We start from the raw sequence: 18,674 nt of genomic DNA, 5'->3' as shown, positions 1-18,674 counted from the left end.
GGATCTGTTAATCTTGAATGTGAGGGTCCCATACATATAAAACGTTACAAGAGAGGAATGAATGCATATATCCTGAGTATTACACGACTGTGTAGCGTGTCGTACGAACCGACATGTTTACTTCCTGTATAAATGGGAAGTAGGTAGAGCTGGAAGTCTGGAGGTGACCGAATGGTAGAGAGAATTACTTTGTTTTTTTTCCTTTATGAAAACAACCCAAACATAACAAAAATAGTCGACTCACACGCTAAAGTGGAGAATCATTAATTTTGTAGCAGTGATATACTGTCGCCAACATGGGGGCTCACCTGGTGCGAAGCTACATTACCGAACGGGACACGACGCCAGACCCCAGGAAGCCTTTCCAAAACGACCCGCATTTCGGCTTCAAGGAAAGGAAAGAGAGAGGTATGTGACAAAGTCCTCTTAGCTATTTAATAACTTACATTTAGCTACAGTAAGTGAAAGCCAATGCAAACAATTACAGGCACCACAAAGAAGCTAACTAACGTAGGTTAGCGTAGCTAGCTAACCTTGGGTTACCTTACTAACACTAGTGACGGCGCCAGCTGTACGTTTTGCTAACGTTAGCTTGCTATGCTAACCTAGGTAGATATGACAACATGTCTCATTTAGGCCAAACGTTCAAATAACTACCTAGCCGATTTCTTTTATGCTCAAACTGTCTACCTCAAACTGGCGAATGACACATCTTTGAACACGGCATAGGGGCACTATATTATGAGAAGTGAGCGCTAACGATTCAAAGTTACATTGCAGCTTGTACCAACCGGAGAGTTGTCTTCCATTTATTAGTAATGGTGGCCAGTCAGGAGCAGATGAACCTGGCGATGTTGCCCCTGGAACAGCGCGACTATTGCGCTCACCACCTCCTCAAACTGATGAAATGCAAGAGGGACAACTTCCCCAACTTCCTGGCCTGCAAGCACGAGAGACACGAGTGGGACTACTGCGAACATCAAGAGTAAGGAGATGTAGTCTTGTTATACATCTGTCAGATAATGGAGACGTCTGTTCTTAGTTTGCGATCTTACGCTTACCTTTGAACGTTGTGATAAGAAATCTCTCGAGAATGAGAAATCACTACTTGAATAGGATACAGACAGCTAACAGGCTGTTGAGTGGTTGGTCTCGTATTCTAGATCTTGCCATGGGCAACATGGCCTTGTGTTTAGTGAACGCAGGACTGACACCAACAGGCCTTTGCTGCGTTCCATTGAACTTGTTCCCTGCTCTCTGCAGCTACGTGATGCGGATGAAAGAATATGAGCGAGAGAGAAGGCTCAACCTGAGGAAGAAGAGGATTGAAGCGCAGGCAGCATAGCCCTCCATCTTCCTCTTCACCTCTTGTCATCTCTGCCCTTTGTGTTTATGTAAATAAAGAAGCTCTCAACAATAAAGAGTATCTTGTGAGCCCATCGACAGCATGTCGAGATTAATTTTATGTGCTGCACAATCAGATTCTTACGCGGCCACATCTTCCATATCTTAGAGTCCAACGACCATTACTCTGACTCTCTTACATATGACTCGGTTGGTTTGCACTTGAGCATTATGTGCATCTAATGTAATGTAATTAATGTAACTTTTTTTTTCCCCATGCCAGTTCTCAGTGTGCAGGCCACTACCAGCTCCCGTTTTGCTGAGATGGTGTGCCTAAATAACTACATTGAAGGTGGACTGGGCTGAGTTCATGATCAAATAACCCAGTACCTGGAGGCATGGTTCCCTTATGACATACAGACACAGCCTTAGCTCTTAAGGAATCTCAGTTTCATCATGCACGATTATTAGTGCATCTCTGTTGTATGTGTATGTAACCAGAACAGCTGCAAATACATAAACATTACACATACGACAAAGTGGAATCCTTTAGTGTGTATTTAGAATGTAAACATTAGTTTTGGTAAACAGCATCGGCACAAAAGTATCAGAGAATGCTTTGATTGTTTTTTTCCCCTTTTTTAGAAAACAGGATCTCCACCACTCCCACTTTGTGCTGTGCCATAAAGCTCATATTCTGAACACTTAATCAGTATATATTAGCCTAGTACTCTCTTCTTTTCAGGTAAATACCCCACTGCATTATTAGCTTGTTTTAGAAAACAGAAAATCAGTGTTTACCCCAGTGGTGGTTGGGGAAGTTTAAAGAAACTCCCAAGTACTGTCTGATTTTTTTTTTTAATTCAATTAAAACAACTGCTCTCAATGAGTCTAAAATAATGACTGCATTTGTGGTAAGATTTCTAGTAGTCATTAGATTCAGAGTTCTCAAAAGCCATAAGAATACATGATCAGTAGGTTGGCCCTGTCCAGAATCTCACCTGCAGCTTTTAGCCTAGACCCCTTCTACACTCCAGTCTACTAATTTATTCAGATCTAGGGACAACAAATAGAGCAATAGACAGCGTCTTTTTTTTTTTTTTTTTTTTACAGCTAGTACATCTTCACTATTTAGAAAGCAGGAGGCTGCAGGTGTGATTATGTCCAGATTGGCAGAACTGTGCTGTTCTGAAAGAAAATAAGTAAGCAGGCGATTTCAGTGAGCGCAGTCCCTTATACTCAGTCCTGATCCTTGAATCCAAACCCTATCTGTTTTTTCTCATCACCGAACACTTTTATTGTCGCGCCTAGGTAAGGAGGGTTGGAAAATCAGGAACTGGCCCTGGAGGAGTATGGACTGAGTAAGAGGAAGCGCGTGGTGCAGGGAGGACGTGCCAGGCTACAGAATAAAGGGCAGGATGGGCGAGCGCAGGGGCGGGTAGTCGCGGAACTCCTTCAGGTAGCTGCGGTGTTTCCCTTTGGCCCACACGGTCATCTGGATGAAGCCCACCAGCGTGAAGAAGGCCACAGGAAGACACTGTGTCATCAGAGTAAAGCCCAGCCATGAGCCAAGCTGCGCGCACACACACACACACACACACACACACACACACCAGAATGGTCATGTCCTAAAGTGCACAACAACTTTACATGGTCTATACAAAGTGAAATTATATTTAATGAGATTAGATTTCTGGGTATGCTTTGTGAAGAGATTTGCAATCCAGCCCCATTCCAGCTCCACATCCAACAGAAATTAGTCATAATTGTTTTTCTGATACGCAAAGGATTTTCTGCCATTGTATGTTGGTGTGTTCTTCTGGCACACGAGACACAAACTACTCAAGTACTCATCTAAAACGTAAGTGTCTAGAAAGTCACCCAGATCTTACATCCTCACAGATCAGCCACTAATTAAATGCCCCAGAAAATCAGTACAAAGTTTTCAGGAAACCTCCCTGGCCTTCAGGCCTAAAAGAGCTGCTCTGGCAGTACACTGCCCTCTACCGGCAGCCAAGAGCAAAACCGGGCTCCTGTTGACTGCTGATCCAGGATCAGATTTTTATGGTGATCGCCATCACAGGAACTGACGGTGGTTCAGATCTCCTTATCTTGGTGAAGTTCTTGTTGAACAGTGGCCCTCGTGTATGGTCAGTGATTTCAGACAAATACTGATGTGGGACTGCGTGCGTTCACTACTCCGTATAATGACCGTGTGTGTGTTCACTGCTCTGTGGATGCCCGTGTGTGTTCACTGCTTACACACCAGGGGGCAGGAAGCGGCTTTGTCTGAAGTTTCCAGGATGCTGGACGTTGAGTGAGACTGTGAGGTATTAATGGCACAGGGAACACTACACTATGCACAGAACTGCAAGACATTTGCGTACATGTAAATCTTTATGGGTGATTTGTCCTCACAATAACGGGGAAACGTAAATGCCGATGTGGAGACCTTTGGCTAATACCCGTAAAAAAGCCTGCATTCCAAGACTTCCTCATAATGTTTTTATTATTTTCTTAAAGCACTTTGGGTACTGAGGTCAGGGTCAGGGGAGTGTAGCATGGTATACCTCATACGTGTAGTTTGGGCAGGACACCAACAAAAATATCCAGGTGAAGGGGTTTTTAGTCGGGTACGGGATCTTTCTTGTCTTGGAGCCTTAGAAAAGTGAGAGCAGAGAGACCCGAACAAGTATCAATATATATTATCAGGTCAGTTATTATATTGTTTGTTGCTTAATTACCATAATTATAATTTGGTTATTAAATTTTTCCTCTCTCTCCATCTCCTTCTCATTCCCCCTTCTCTCTTTCTTCATATATATTTTTTTATTTGTTTGTGTAGATATCCTGCCCTCTTTTGTGGGGCAGATATATAAATGCATATAAGATATAATCCTGACTAATAGTCTCAATGGTGCTCTGAGTGGGAGAAATCAGGGGTGAAGGTGGCAGGACCAGAACAGGACTGGATCGGTGGAACCGAACCGGTTACAGAGGAGGGGAGTGGAGTCTTACCCGGTGGTCGTAGATTTCTCAGAGTGATATGGATTGAGAAGTTCCCAATCTGGCAGAACTGCAGAAACAGAGAAAAGCATTCATCCTTCTATCGGCCTTGATGCTCAGCTGTAATGTCAAGACTTTGCAATACAGACCAATTAGTGCATTCACACTGCAAAAAACACCAGAATCTAATACCCTTAAGAAGGACTAGGATGTCATACTAAGTTGGCCAGAAAGCACAGTGTCCTGTAAAGGACACATACTATGTGAAGGACACATATACTATGCTGCATGAAAAGGATGAGGTGGGGTTATTGAAACTCTTGGGGAGAAAAAAAAAACAGAAACAAAACAAATGCACTTAGCATGATTTCCTGCTGAGTTTTTTTTTTAATTACAAATGTATCAAGTAATTTTACTTAAACAAGGCATTCTGTCTAGTCTGAAATGTGCCAACTAATATTAGATGGTTTAATAGCAGTCATGTGAATGAGTCAAGGAGAATATATTTTAACCACATGCTTCTGTGTCTTTCTTAAACTGCACATGCTTCACAGATTAATATGGACTAAAGGGCATAGTGTGTGATGAACACGGATACTCACGCAAGGTCAGCACTTACCAGGAAAATGATCAGAGCTGCTCTCACCTGCTGCTCTCCGTACGCTGCAACATGACCACAAAGCCAGAGTGAGGCAGAATACGAACCAGTAACACATACCCGCAACACTACAGAACAAGACTACAGGCACCGTGCAAGAGATTTGACACATGAGGAGTGGGACTCAATAGGAAGACTCAATAGGATAAACAAGAAACAAGCTCAGGATGGACGTCAGGGTGAACCACCTGAGCATGTGGTTTGTGCAGGCACAATCAGCACATGATTAAAGTGCAGAGGTGGGTGGGGTGAGTATGTAAATGAGGTCTGTGCTTAATGGGATGCAGGTGCAGATGCAGGTGCGTGTGGGGTGAGTAGGCAAGTCAGGTGTGTGGTTAGCAGGGTGCGGTTCCTAGGTGAAGTGCACGTATGTGTGGTTAGCAGAAACTGGTGTGTAGAGTGGGTTGATATAGTAACTCACTGGGTGGTGTGTAGAGAGGGTGGTTGATGTAATAAGCCATCCATGCAGCAAATCCCCAGTAATATGTGCAATTCTGAAACAAATACACTTGTATCAACTTGGTATCATACATATTGTTAATAATAATAATAATAATATTATTATTATTAACCAACTACCTATAGGTAATAAGAATTTTATACACTAAACCATTACCCTAACATCAGCAACCAAAAGAAAGTGTTTCTGCCCTTTCAGTTCTATGACCACCCCACACCACCCCACTGTAATGTTACAGTCACATATAAACCTAAAGAGTACACATATGTATTACTTGATACTGTTCAGGGCCAAAGGTTATTGCCATGGTTGCTTTACAAAGTATCAAACTACATTCATCAGGTCACAGCCCTGCCCAGCTAAATGCTAATGAGCCGAGTCAGGTACGTTTACTCAGGAACACACTAAACCATGTAATGACAGAGTTTCCTATACATGTCCTAGAGATGCCATCCTGAGGGCAATAAAAATCCCTCATAATGTCATGTCACCATGTGATGTGATTAGTTAGTGTGTGTGTGTGTGTGTGTGTGTGTGTGTGTCACCTTGAAGATGTTACGGAGTGGCATCGTCCCATGGGAGAAGCGGTGCACAAACAGCGTCTCAAGAAGTCTCTTCACATAGTGGAAGGAGTGACACATACATGCCAAGCTACAACACAGCAGAACTACATTACCCATCAGCCTTTTAACAGTCTTTAAAAATTCCATTAACATTGTTTTAATCTCACAGATCTAAAAGGAAATTATTCAAGGATTTTTAGTCTAAAACAATACTACAAAATCTAATCAGGCAAATTTTTATACTTAGTACTCAGGGCCATTGGACAAGGTGAGGGAGGAGGAGGAAAACATGACGGTGTGGCTGTTCGGCCAGTGTGACGCCCCTGCAGACACTCACTGTACGACCCAGTGCTTGCTGGCAGTGAAGTCATATTTCGGCGCATAAATGAACGGCACACGGAAATAAAACAGCAGGTAGATTAACAGAGGTCCTGCATACTCTGTCAGGAACACCTGGGGGGGCGGGGGGTTGGGAGGGGGCACAGAGAGACTAATATGAATTTTACAGAGACAAAATTGACAACTGCTTTTTTCAAGAGAAGACTTTTCTTAATTGCTTTTGTTGTGCAGGTGGAAAAAAGCCCAACTCGGGGACAAAGTTTAGTGCCTACTGTCCACTAACAAATATGATCCAGGAAAAAAAAAACTAAGTGTGAACTTTAGAGCTGAGTGGTAGCTTACTGTTGGAACTGAACTGCACTGGAGGGAGAAACTTCAGTAGGACAAAAAACACAACAAAACTGTAAACTCCCTCCCACACAATCAGGGCACATCCATTTCCCTATAGGCAAAAAACAGAGCAGTCTCTTTTACTCACTCACTCACTCCCTCCCCCCTCCCTATCCCTCGCTCATTTAGCTTGTTCGGTGCATATGCATTGGTGGAAGTGTGCTCACATATTGCCAGAGGTTATATATAAATCCCCCCACCCACTTTGGGATAGAGCCGTCTTGCTCAAGCACGAGGCAGACAAATGCAAAGGCGCTCCCTCTCTCTCTCTCTCTCTCACACACACACTCCATTTGCAAGCAACTGTCACCACACACAAAACCAAATGTGTGCATTTGTAAATAGAAATCATTACAAACAAACATTCTGTTTGTCAGAGTATTAACATAGTTGTGTAGATTTGGAATCAATAAAGAGTATCAATATAGTGCTACCTGTTCATACAAATTTACTTAGAGGGATGATGAATATGCGTGTGGATAAATTTATTAATAAATAAAGTCTTATCTTGAATCAGCTGACCCAACTTCCAGGTCTCTAAAGTAGAAGGATGTGTGTGCGTGTGCGTGTGTGTGTGTGTGTGCGCGCGTGTGCGTTACCGTGACCCAGCTGATCTGAGCTCCCAGGTCTCTGAAGTAGAAAGTTGCTGTTGTTCCCACAGGCAGGTGTTGCAGCACATCTTCATCCTTCAGAGACTTCCCCTCTGCACCACAAGTCCCAAAATGCATCATCATCATCGTCACTCCAATCAGTCCGTTCACTTTCAAATCTACCTCAGTCACTGTAATTATCTATATTGCTAACTTTATAATATATAACAAAAAGTTCATAGAATTTCAAAAAGATTATGATTAAGGTAACAATGTTCATCAAATTCACTAAGCACCTTCATTAAATTACTAAAATAAAATCTAATTAGCAGGGATATACTTTTATACTTTAATGTTAGTTTTTAATATTTCTTCCTCTAGTTTAATATAGGCTACACAGTGGAAATACTGGGCCTCATGAAAGCACTCACTGGGGTCGAGACGAATGGACTGTCGTGCAGGATACCACTGAGGGTCTGACACACACAAACACATACACAAACTTGACATTGGAACAAGGCTTAACAGCCATATTTTACATTACTACTAAGCATGTGACCAGATTTTTAGGGCTCAAGACAATTTTGTGAGCATTCCTCTATGCATTTAGGTGCTGCACACTAAACCATTAAATCTTTGGGCTTCACTCACGGCTTTTGTGAAACATAGACTTGATCTCTCCGATGGTTGCATTTGGCTCCACCTGCCAGTAAAGCAACACAAGTAAACACTCTGCCATTGACCCAGTCCATCTGTGTGACAGTGTGAAATCAGCAATAAATTTAGCCACTATTCATCTTGGCCCCAGGCAGTGGGGTTTTGGAACAGCTGGCATTCTCTGACATCACACGCGCGCACACACACTCAGAAGCAGCATGTCTTACACATCCATCTGGGGTTTACCAGAAATACAGGAGCTTTCAGGGCTTTTTGTTCACATTCTGAGTAAGCCACACTGTCACACTCACGCTCTCAATCTATGAGCTGAAGTATTAGCACATGTGGGTGTTGTGTGTGTGGTGGTGGACTACACCTTACTGTATATTAAAAATCAGTAAATTATTACTGCGTTCCGCATTCACACCCGGTGTTTTTAATACTAAGCATTATCAGAACAGACCACACCATCATGACAGAATTAGTTCAATTGAAATAAATTAGATAAGGAAAAAACCCTCTCATGTTAAGAATCTATGGCATAATTTCAGTCAACTGCTTGGCCCTTTCTAGAAAGCAATGGAGGATTCCAAAACTCTTCACACACACCATGACATCAACTTCACATTCAAAATCCACCCATACAATGCCTGGACCTCATGCATCAGTGAGTTTTCTTTATTACTACTCATCTGCAAATTATGATGACTATAGAAAATGTATATTCAATCAATAAAAAAAAAGTTTTTTAAAAATGGGTAGAAAATAACAATATGGCGTTACAATACACTGTGTGCACAATCATTAGGCAAGTTGTATTTTTGAGGATTCATTTTATTAGTGTTCTTGGTCAATCCAAAATGTTAATAAACCTCAAACCTGAATACGTAAGAAAGTAAAAGTTAGGCGTTGGCTTTCTAAGAAAAATAATTGCATGTGCATTATTATTGGGCAACTATTGGTGTGCAGAATTATGCCACTAAATGAAAAACAAATTTTCCCATCTCACTGTTAAAGTGAGGATAATTAACAAACAACTCAATTCACAAAATAAATATTTGACTTTAAAAAAATAAAGGATTTTAAAAAATGACCAATATAGTCACCGCTCTTTTCAATAACGGTCATAAGTCTGTCAGTTTCTTAATCTGTTGACGATCAACTTTTTGTGCAGCAGCAACCACAGTCTCCCAGACACTGTTCAGAGAGCGATACTGTTTCCCTTCACCATAAATCACCTGTTTAAGAATGGCCCACAAGTTCTGAATAGGGTTTAGGTCAGGTGAGGAAGGGGACCATGTCATTATTCTTTCATCTTCAAGTCATTTACTAGCTAGCCATGCAGTGGAATACATCAACGCATGCACTGGAGCATTGTCCTGCATAAAAATCATGGTCTTCTTGAAAGATGCACACTTTTTCCTGTACCACTGCTTGAAGAAAGTGTCTTTTAAAAACTGGCAGTAGGTTTGAGAGTTGATTTTGAGTCCATCTTCAACCCAAAAAGGTCCAACTAGCTCATCTTTACTACCCCACCTCCACCTTGCTGGCATTTTAGTCGAAGTGGAGCTCTGTGCCTGTTACTGATCATGGGCCCATCCATCTGGTCTTTCAAGACTCACTCTCGTCTGATCAGTCCATAAAACCTTTGAAAAATATATGTCTTCAGATATTTCTTGTCCCAGCCTTGACATTTCACCTTGCGTCTTGTTCAGTGGTGGTCAAGTTTTAGCCTTCCTTACCTTGGTCATGTCTCTGAGTACTGAACACCTTGTACTTCTGGGCACTCCAGGCAGTTTTGGAATATGACAGCACTGGAGGATAATGGGCTCCTGGTCACTTCACATTTGATACTTCTCATCTTTTTTCTCAACACATGGTTCTTGCAATCTTGTTGACTATTTGCAAAAAAATGTTTGATGGTTCTGTGATCCTACCCCAATATCATAGCAATTTTAAGAGAGTACTGTATCCCTCTAAAATACTTTTTACAATTTTTTACTTTTCAGAATCAATTTTTTTTTGTCCCATTTTGGCTGAGGAAAAGAATCTACCCAATACATATGCACACCTTGATATAGGGTGTTGATCTCCTTAGGCCACACCCTCCCTCATTACACATCACCTGATATGCTAAAATCCAATAAGTATTTAAGTTTATACAGCTTGGACTTGTGAAATATACATAGAGATTATGATATGGTCAAAATACGCTCTTGCCTAATAATTGTGCACACCATGTAGGTTTGTCTTGACCAACTGCATTTTTCATTACAATTATAGATCACCAGTAAAATTACATAATACCAATAAATGATCAGAGAGCAGTCCATTATGGCAATAATCACCTTTTATTTATTTTAGCAATTGTTTTTTCCCCCCCTCATGACATTTAATAAACGTTTATTGTAAACCACTGAATTCAACACGAGTGTACTCACAGCACGCACATATAGTGGAGTGTCTTGCCCCTACTAATCCCATCACTAGATAATCTTTCTTACGGCTGTGAAGAGTCTGGGCCAACACTGCCTACTGATCGTACATCATTGGATCATCTTTCTTACAGCTGTAAAGACCCTGTGCCAACACTGCGACTGTGTGGAAAAACGCTGCACAACAAATTCCAATTTCTAGCAAATCCAGGTTCTGATTTTATATTTATCAAGTGTGTCTCAAAGTGCTTTTGTCATAAATACAATAACTTGTTCAATTCCACTGCCCCACTTTAATATAAACAGACAGTCTGCTCTGTGAAAGACATTCCTGCATTCTGAAATGGCAAGCAAAAAGTGGACATGTACAGCAGAGAAGCTATGAGTTCTGTATAAGGCCTGGCACACCCTTGGGCTGAAAAGATCATTCAAAAGCAAAATATAAAGCCAAACTGAACAGGGGGCTTAGAATTCTGCAGTATTCTGGAGCCATGATACTATTCTATAAGCTCCCGACATCACAATATATCGCTATTCCTGTTGTGATGTAATGACCAAATTTGGCAGTGACGTCAGAGTGGAGATTCCACGGGTGGCTCTGAGGACGTGCGATAACCCCATCCATCCCACAAGAATGTTTGGCGGCACCACAGACACCTCGTGCCAGATCCTTTCTAATTGTGAAAGCATGGTGAGGCTTCCGCCGGCTACTGTTGCACGGCGCCGCGCAAGGATACACCAAAGAGCAGACATTCCTCAAAGCTAGCGGCTAGTGTACAGGCTATAGATAGCACCAGCCAATAGTATATCTCCACGGTGCTTTCCCAAGAAAAACGGGGCAACAACATGTATCCGGTCATGCAGGTCAGGCTTGACAGGGAATAAACACGTAAACGAACACTGAAACAGGCAGTGAACAAACTTAGTTTACAAGGCAAGCAGAAATGTTTGGGGTAAAAGGGGGCACGGCCCTCTTACCTTGTCCAGGAAGCAGAGCTTGTCCTTGGTCTTGGCATCCAGGATCTCCACCTCAAAAAAGACCACAGCTTTCTTAGCCTTCTTGGCAGGTTTGCGCTTGGCTGGTACAGGAAGCACAGGTCCGGCGGCCACTGCCCCGTTTGGAGCCTTTTTGGGCTGTGTGGCCTCTAAGGCCAAAGTGTCCATGTTTCCTCTCTACCTCTACTCTGTGTCTTATTTCTGTGTGGTTTCTGTTTCACACTCCCCGTCTCCCCTGCTACAGCACCTCAGCTTCTAAAACAAGAGCCAGGCGGGAACTAGCTAGTCAGCTGTGGAAATTTCAATTACTCCCTAGCACATGTCCCCCACCCACAGAAATGTCTTGTCCCCGACTCCACCCCCTTGTCTTTTTCTCTCCTCTGCATTTGAGTGATTTGTGTACACACACACACACACACACACACACACACACACACACGTATGCACACACTTTTGTTATCTCTAAAAACCATAAACAATCCCCCTGGCTCAGGAAATATGAACCTTAGTCTCAGTGAGACAAAAACTTTACTGCAGTTTAGAAGATAATATATCCTGAAGTGCAAAGCAAAGTTCTGTAAGCAGTATACGTATTCTCAAATTATAAAACATGAGCAAACACATACACACTCGATGTGAAAAGTACCCCTGCTCACTCCACGCCACCTTCCCGCATCAACCCATCTAATACTAATTATAACATGCCCACAGGCAAAACACACACGCAAAGGCACACACGCACAGAGCAGTCAAAAGGGGATCAGTTTTGGTCAGAAGGTCCAGCAACTGCAAAGTCCCTATAAGACACTACAAACCCAAAGTAAAATGAAGGACATTTAAAAATGTAGATGTGGCTGTGCGCCCCGCCCCTTTCAGGAGTTGATTGGCTATGTGCGACTGGAAGGTGGGTGTGGTCACAGGCTGCACATGCTTCGTCCACAGAGAGGGTATAAGGTCAGCCCTAGCACACTACTCAGAATGGAGTTATAGTACTCAGAGGGTTAGTTGTCCACTGTCGTAACGACGCAGCCATTTTAACGGTGTTGCGGTTGAAGCATTTGCACTCTGTCTACACTTATACTGTCAGACACATGGGATGGGAAGTTAATAATAACTTGAAAAGACGTGCACCAGACACGATAACTTTGCGATTCAGTTTACCACTTGCACACAAACAAGATGGGGGAGGAAGGATGGAAAGAGAACATCCCTGATTGAAAAGGCAGATGCTGGATTTGAGTCAAGGTGTGAAGACGTTTGAGAGGACTTCAGTAAAATCTACCTTACACGGGGGGTGTGGAGAAACGACAGCGGAAACGGCTCACCCGAGCGCTTCAGTTTCCTTTCAGCCTGACAACAGGTCTGTTTTTTATTCTCTGTTGTCCTTTATCTATTTAGACAACATGGCCAGGACACGACTTTAACAAAGGTTGCTGTTTTTCGCATCGCATTATTGTTAAAACCTATGGTTAAGATGTCACCGGTGTCCTGCTTCTGCGTAAGATTTACCATAGCGCTATTAAAAATCCCAGCCCTCCAGATGCAGACCATATGGAGTTCACACCGTTCCGTGACCTACGAATCTGAAATGATAAAGTTGTCAACACTTGTCGTTCAATTAACTGGCGGTTACAAAATCCAGACATAACCATCTGATTTAAATGGAGGTCCAGATTTCAGTATCTCCTAGTTAGATTTCATCACACAGTATTGCCAAACTCCTCTGCATTTGAAACGCCTCAGAACTATTTTTTCTCCCTCTGACTCTTCGTCTCCCCTCTGTGGACGCACAATATTAAAAAGCAAGATAGCTAAATTTTAAATTAATACCGTTCACATCGTGTAGCCAGCTATGTGTGGGCCACATGGTTATGAATCTGTAAACGCAGCCATCTAACTAACTACGTTTTTAAAAAATAAGCTATTTGCTGAACGTAACCCATTTTAAAATAATGCCCAACTTCCGCGAATCTGACGACACCCGCGTGGTTTTCGTAGCCAAATGATTCGACCGTAACACACATTTTATAAATGACCATGAATGTATCTTACTGAAGACATTGTGTGGTTTAAGAATGAATGAATTGTTTGATTTGTAAATAACTGTCGACATAACCATCTGATTCATATACTACGATGAGGGAGTAATAATCTAACGAAGAAAATAGTTACATCCTTGGCACCACACTAGCTAGGTTAGCTAAATAAGAGACGTGTTAGGCCTGCTCGCTACTGTTTTTGTATGTAGTTTAAAACAAAAATACTGCGTTATGGTGCGCCACTAGGGAATGAATGAAACTGCCAACATCCCTACCCCAGAAATTGTCAACAAAGTATATTTATAGATTTCGTATAGTATTTATAAAGTATTTTTGTAGATTTAGTATGGTATTTAAAGTATAGCTGTAGATTTAGTATAGAGTTATAGATTTAGTACGACTATGTAGGCCTGTGTTCTGTTCAATTATTGAGCAATCTCGAGCGATTAGGTCAAAGCACGATCTTGAATGACTGCACCTACCAGCGCATCAAATTCTCCTTAATCTCCCTTTATCTATTTACTTTACAACTTGCAAACCAAAATGGTTCACATTTGTTATTTATTGCAGAGCTACAAACGTCTGTGTTTAAAAAATGTACTGGTGTTTGAAAGTGTGAGAAATGATAAACTGTCTTACCTCGTAATGCTTCATTTTGCAGTTTAAACTCTTTGTCTTCCAAGATGCCCTGCTAGTCTAACCTCCAATCGGAGTAAACGCACGACAATTACACCGTCCAATGAGCGTTGATCATCTAGACGTCCAAACCAGAAGTCGTGCAGGACTGTTTCATAAAAACCCCTGCACTGGTTGCTCCTTTTGTCCCCTTAAACCAACTGAGATTCGCCAAGATACAGCGGGGTGACTGATAATTGGACAAATAAACAAGAGATCTCACTGAGCTTCTGCTATTGGTTAAGTCGGCTAGAGTAGGAGGGCTAAGAATTGACAACCTCAGATATAACATCTAATAATGATTCAAATAGATTATCTAACGATATTTTTAAAGTGTCTAGATCTTGAATCTCGCAATTATTGTAATTTTATTCTAAAATGTGATTTGCACTAAATCGTGATTTGGTGACGAATAGTGCGATGTTGATAAATGTTACATTTAAGTGATCTATATATTTAAAAGTAATAACTCGTTTAATTATCAAGGGAGCTAAGGTGATAGAATAGCCCTCGTTTTACTTCACATGGGCGGGATTACTGGCGTTCCACGGCTATACTCGTGGCCAATTAACGAGGGCGTTTTGGAGAAAAAAAAAAACCGCGTGACGTTTTCGGAAGTGGGCAGAGCTGCAACGTTCGACTCGGTAAACTCGCTGCGAAAGTTCTTGATACTTTTAGAAAATTCTCGAACTTTCCGTAACGCTTTAAAAGGGGAGGAGATGGGGCGGATTAGCGAGCTTGGAATTACGTTTCCGTGAAGAAAGGCAGGTTATCTTCGCCAAATATAGCTGCTTTCTGGACGGACTACTTCGTGGTTAAAACGTCGTAAATGAGGAAGATGGGAAAGGACTACTACAGTATTTTGGGAATCCAGAAGGGCGCATCCGACGACGAGATCAAAAAAGCGTACCGTAAACAAGCTTTAAAATATCACCCAGACAAAAACAAGTCGCCGGACGCCGAAGAAAAATTCAAAGAGATTGCGGAAGCCTATGATGTTTTGAGCGATCCCAAAAAGAAAGACGTATATGATAAATTTGGGGAAGATGGTAGGTATAACTACTTACTTTTAGTATCAATAATACTACTGTTTATTATTTTGTCAGTTGATACATTTGTCATGTTTTTTTATTTATTTATTTATTTTATTTTTTATTTTGGAAAGTTCTCAATAGGTTAATAGACCTATTCCTATTGAAACAGATATGTCCGTCGCAGGACACCCCCGAAACTTGGGTCCCATAGGCGGCTAGCTAGCTAACCTAACCCATCCCAGCGAAACATTTTTCCAGGTAACTTTGGTTAGCTAACTAGTTACCCGGACTTCCTATTGTTGCAAGCACCATGCAACGTCGCAGTCGTCATATAGATAGGTTAAACATTGAAGTTGTCTTTAAGGCTCCGACGGTTTAAATAGTTCAGAAATGTAATTGAATTTGTGTATTACCATAAATAGATGTTAGATAAGCAGTAACAACAACAGAAGCGGCTCGCAGCAGGGCGCCGATTGCCTAGGTAGCGTTACGTCATTTGCATTTTGGAAAGCTTTGCTTACTGGAAGATTCTGACTCGAAACGGGAGTGGCCGTCAAGTGCTGTCAATAAGTCCATTAGCGGAGTCGTTCGCTACGTTCCAACCACGTACCCTGAATTTGCAGAGATGATATTTTACAATCTTGCTTTATTTTTTATCGTATATTTTATAAGTTGTACAACTAGGAGAAAAAGACAAGCATGCGTTATAAAGAATTGTTACGTAATGCCTTATATTATAAAAGGGCTTGAACGTAGCACGTTATGACCCTTGTGTGGATTTAAAGTGCTTGGTGTTAACTTCATAAGTCTACTGGCAACGGCTAAAAATCCTCTCAAACTGTCATTGACCTCTGCAGGCCTGAAAGGTGGTGCAGGTGGAGGTAGTGCAAATGGCCCTGGCTTCACATACACATTCCAGGGGGACCCTCACGCCATGTTTGCGGAATTCTTCGGGGGCCGGGACCCCTTCGAGCACTTCTTCGGCCGTGTTGGCGGTGGTGCAAATGAGGACATGGATGTGGACGACCCCTTTCTTAACTTTGGCATGGGCGGACTGGGCCGAGGGCGGCCTTTCGGCATGCATGGAGGCCATGGTGGGCGAATGGAAAAGAAGCAGGACCCACCGGTGACCCATGACCTCAGGGTCAGCCTGGAAGAGGTGTTTTCCGGCTGCACCAAGAAGATGAAGATCTCTCGCAAGCGTCTGAATCCAGATGGCAGGACGACGCGGTCTGAGGACAAGATCCTCACAGTGGAGGTGAAGAAGGGTTGGAAGGAGGGCACCAAGGTCACCTTCCCAAGAGAGGGTGACGAGACGCCCACTAACATCCCTGCTGACATAGTGTTTGTGGTGAGAGACAAACCACACCCATTGTTCAGGCGGGATGGCTCTGACATCATTTACCCAGCCAGAGTGTCGCTCAAAGAGGTAGGTTGCACCTGCAGCACAGGTTGACCCTTGGACCTTTTTGCTTAGGATTTTGTGCATGTGATTTTGGCTTTATTTATTTATTGTTTCTTTTGCTCTTTCAGGCTCTCTGTGGTTGCACAGTAAAGACCCCTACGTTAGATGGTCGTACCCTCACTTTGCCCATACAGGACATTATTCGGCCAGGCATGAAGAGACGATTTACAGGGGAGGGGCTCCCCTTACCTAAAACCCCGGATCGCCGCGGTGACATCATAGTAGAGTTTGAAGTAAAGTTCCCTGAGAGGCTAAGCCAAAATGCCAGGGACACCATTGCTCAAGTACTGCCCTCATCCTGAACTGCTGCTGGGATGGTCAAGGAAGTGCCCTATGCTTACAGACAGTGTTGGGGTGAGGTTTCACACCTGTGTTTGTTCCTAACCTGACTTGGAACTCTGAGCTGAAAGTCTGTGGCAGCCAGTGAGTTTTCTCTGTAAAGAGATGCTGCCAGGCTGGACCCCCTCCTGTCCAGAAGCCCCCTCCAGCTGTGCATTCCTTCCTCAGATTCTTTGGAGGGTGGCTTTTCATGTGTGTGAACGCAGTTTCCGGGACACTAAAAACTACATTAACTGTAGTTGACTGGTTGAAAGGAAACACTAGCTCCACGGTTAACACACAACCCTTTCTTTTTATTTTGCTTTTTTTTCCTTCTTTTTTGTGTATGCACTGTTTGAAATGTGAGCTTGCCTTGTGTTTTTGGTGGTTCTATTTATTTTGGGTTTAGTTTTCTTTCTTTTTTTCCTCTATTTTCCCCATCTCTGTCCCAGTGTACAGTAAAGGATAAGAAATGGTTCCCTGCCTTTGTGCTACACTGACCACCAGAATTGTATTGGATTGTAGTAATGCTACATTAATTAGATTGTAGTATTAATTAACATTTGACCAAAGATTGATCATGTTTAGTTCAATCTTTTCTACTTTTAAACCTTTTGAATTCTGTCAGTAAAAGTGATTGAATGATATGCATATGAATGGGGTACAGTTATACTTACAGGTGGTAGAATGGGGGGGTGTCCTTGCTTGGTCCATAAAGTGGTGGGATGGTGGTAGCTTAAGTGTTGTTGATAGCAGTTGTTCATATGATCTACATTTTAGCTCAAGGCTCCTCAATGAGTGAAGCTCAAGAAAAACACCCACAGAAATAAGTGGTAAATAAGTTATCTGATTACTTTAATCTCTGAGGAGAAATAATGGATATGTTTCAGCACCTGCGATTAGGCAGCAGTCATATAAACATGCCATACAATAGGCAATAGTACATGCAGAAATTGTGTGATTTATTTTTATATATACACACACACTTTAAAAAAAATTCCTTTAAATGTAAGTATACAGGGTCATGGTTAAGTAATAATATTGTTTATTTAGTTATGGAATATTCTATGGGTTAATATTTAATTTTAAGATGGAATTGCGTTGGAAACTGCTGCTTTAGGATTGTTGGATAAAGATAGTCTAGCCTGGGTTTATTGTAACTCCAGATGCCATCTAATTGAGTATGTGTCTGCTTTGTGCCTGTGGCCATAAGCTTATATTGTTTAAAGCTTATTGCAGCAAAAGTGTTTTGATGGAAATTAAAGTGGACAGATAAGAGTATGGTATGACTTTATTTGCTGTTTTTCAGGAAGGTTTATTCACTTTCAGAGGAAAAAAAATTATAAACCTGCCTTGGATGGAACAGTGCACAAGTATGGCGAGGAATTGCACTTTTATACATTTCTGCACATGGACCCTTTTTATAACGCACCTTTTTTGTTAGTATTCTGATTTGATTTTTTGGGGGGGAATTTATTAATTTCTGTATAAACTATATAATACCTGGCAAGCAACTGGCAAGTGTCCACTGTATTCTGACCTCAGCTGGGGAGGGGGTAGTGGGTAGTGTTGCCCTGAACTTCTGTAAGAGCAAAAAGAAAATTAAGGGGTAAGACAAGAACTCCTGACTCTTCTAATTCAGATCATCAAACATCAACACAAATAGTTTGAATGACTTCAGGCTTCAGTCAGCCATTTATTCTGA

General features: G+C 42.0%; 3 protein-coding genes across 5 annotated transcripts; 2 read left to right on the top strand and 1 right to left on the bottom strand.

Annotated features, from left to right (window-relative positions):
* Positions 1–112: 112 nt before the first annotated feature.
* ndufb7 (NADH:ubiquinone oxidoreductase subunit B7) lies at positions 113–1,443 on the top strand. The gene is made up of 3 exons (XM_027032759.2): positions 113–408; positions 817–985; positions 1,264–1,443. The coding sequence occupies exons 1-3, from the start codon at positions 297–299 to the stop codon at positions 1,343–1,345; spliced, it is 363 nt and encodes a 120-aa protein (XP_026888560.1). The 5' UTR covers positions 113–296; the 3' UTR covers positions 1,346–1,443.
* Positions 1,444–1,884: 441 nt separating this feature from the next.
* On the bottom strand, positions 1,885–14,286 carry tecrb (trans-2,3-enoyl-CoA reductase b). 2 transcript variants are annotated; one of them, XM_027032755.2, is made up of 12 exons: positions 14,117–14,286; positions 11,421–11,471; positions 8,002–8,053; positions 7,782–7,826; positions 7,360–7,463; positions 6,369–6,484; positions 6,014–6,119; positions 5,430–5,502; positions 4,970–5,013; positions 4,363–4,420; positions 3,915–4,003; positions 1,885–2,917 (listed from the first exon to the last, which is right to left on the bottom strand). In XM_027032755.2, exons 1-12 carry the CDS (start codon positions 14,129–14,131, stop codon positions 2,744–2,746), a joined length of 927 nt encoding a protein of 308 aa, XP_026888556.1. In that variant the 5' UTR covers positions 14,132–14,286; the 3' UTR covers positions 1,885–2,743. The 2 variants fall into 2 exon arrangements, with proteins under 2 accessions (XP_026888556.1, XP_026888555.1); XM_027032754.2 differs by lacking the exon at positions 14,117–14,286 and having other exon boundaries at positions 11,421–11,730.
* Positions 12,721–18,250, top strand: dnajb1b (DnaJ heat shock protein family (Hsp40) member B1b). Of its 2 annotated transcripts, none has more exons than XM_027032757.2 (3): positions 12,721–12,798; positions 16,044–16,615; positions 16,720–18,250. In XM_027032757.2, exons 2-3 carry the CDS (start codon positions 16,121–16,123, stop codon positions 16,951–16,953), a joined length of 729 nt encoding a protein of 242 aa, XP_026888558.2. In that variant the 5' UTR covers positions 12,721–12,798; positions 16,044–16,120; the 3' UTR covers positions 16,954–18,250. The 2 variants fall into 2 exon arrangements, with proteins under 2 accessions (XP_026888558.2, XP_026888557.2); XM_027032756.2 differs by lacking the exon at positions 12,721–12,798 and adding an exon at positions 14,747–15,201.
* Positions 18,251–18,674: the final 424 nt, after the last annotated feature.

Source organism: Electrophorus electricus, chromosome 16, assembly GCF_013358815.1.
Source record: "Electrophorus electricus isolate fEleEle1 chromosome 16, fEleEle1.pri, whole genome shotgun sequence".
Classification (NCBI taxonomy): domain Eukaryota; kingdom Metazoa; phylum Chordata; class Actinopteri; order Gymnotiformes; family Gymnotidae; genus Electrophorus; species Electrophorus electricus.
Note: the sequence above shows the minus strand (reverse complement) of the source record. Positions and strands in the feature narration are given on the sequence as shown.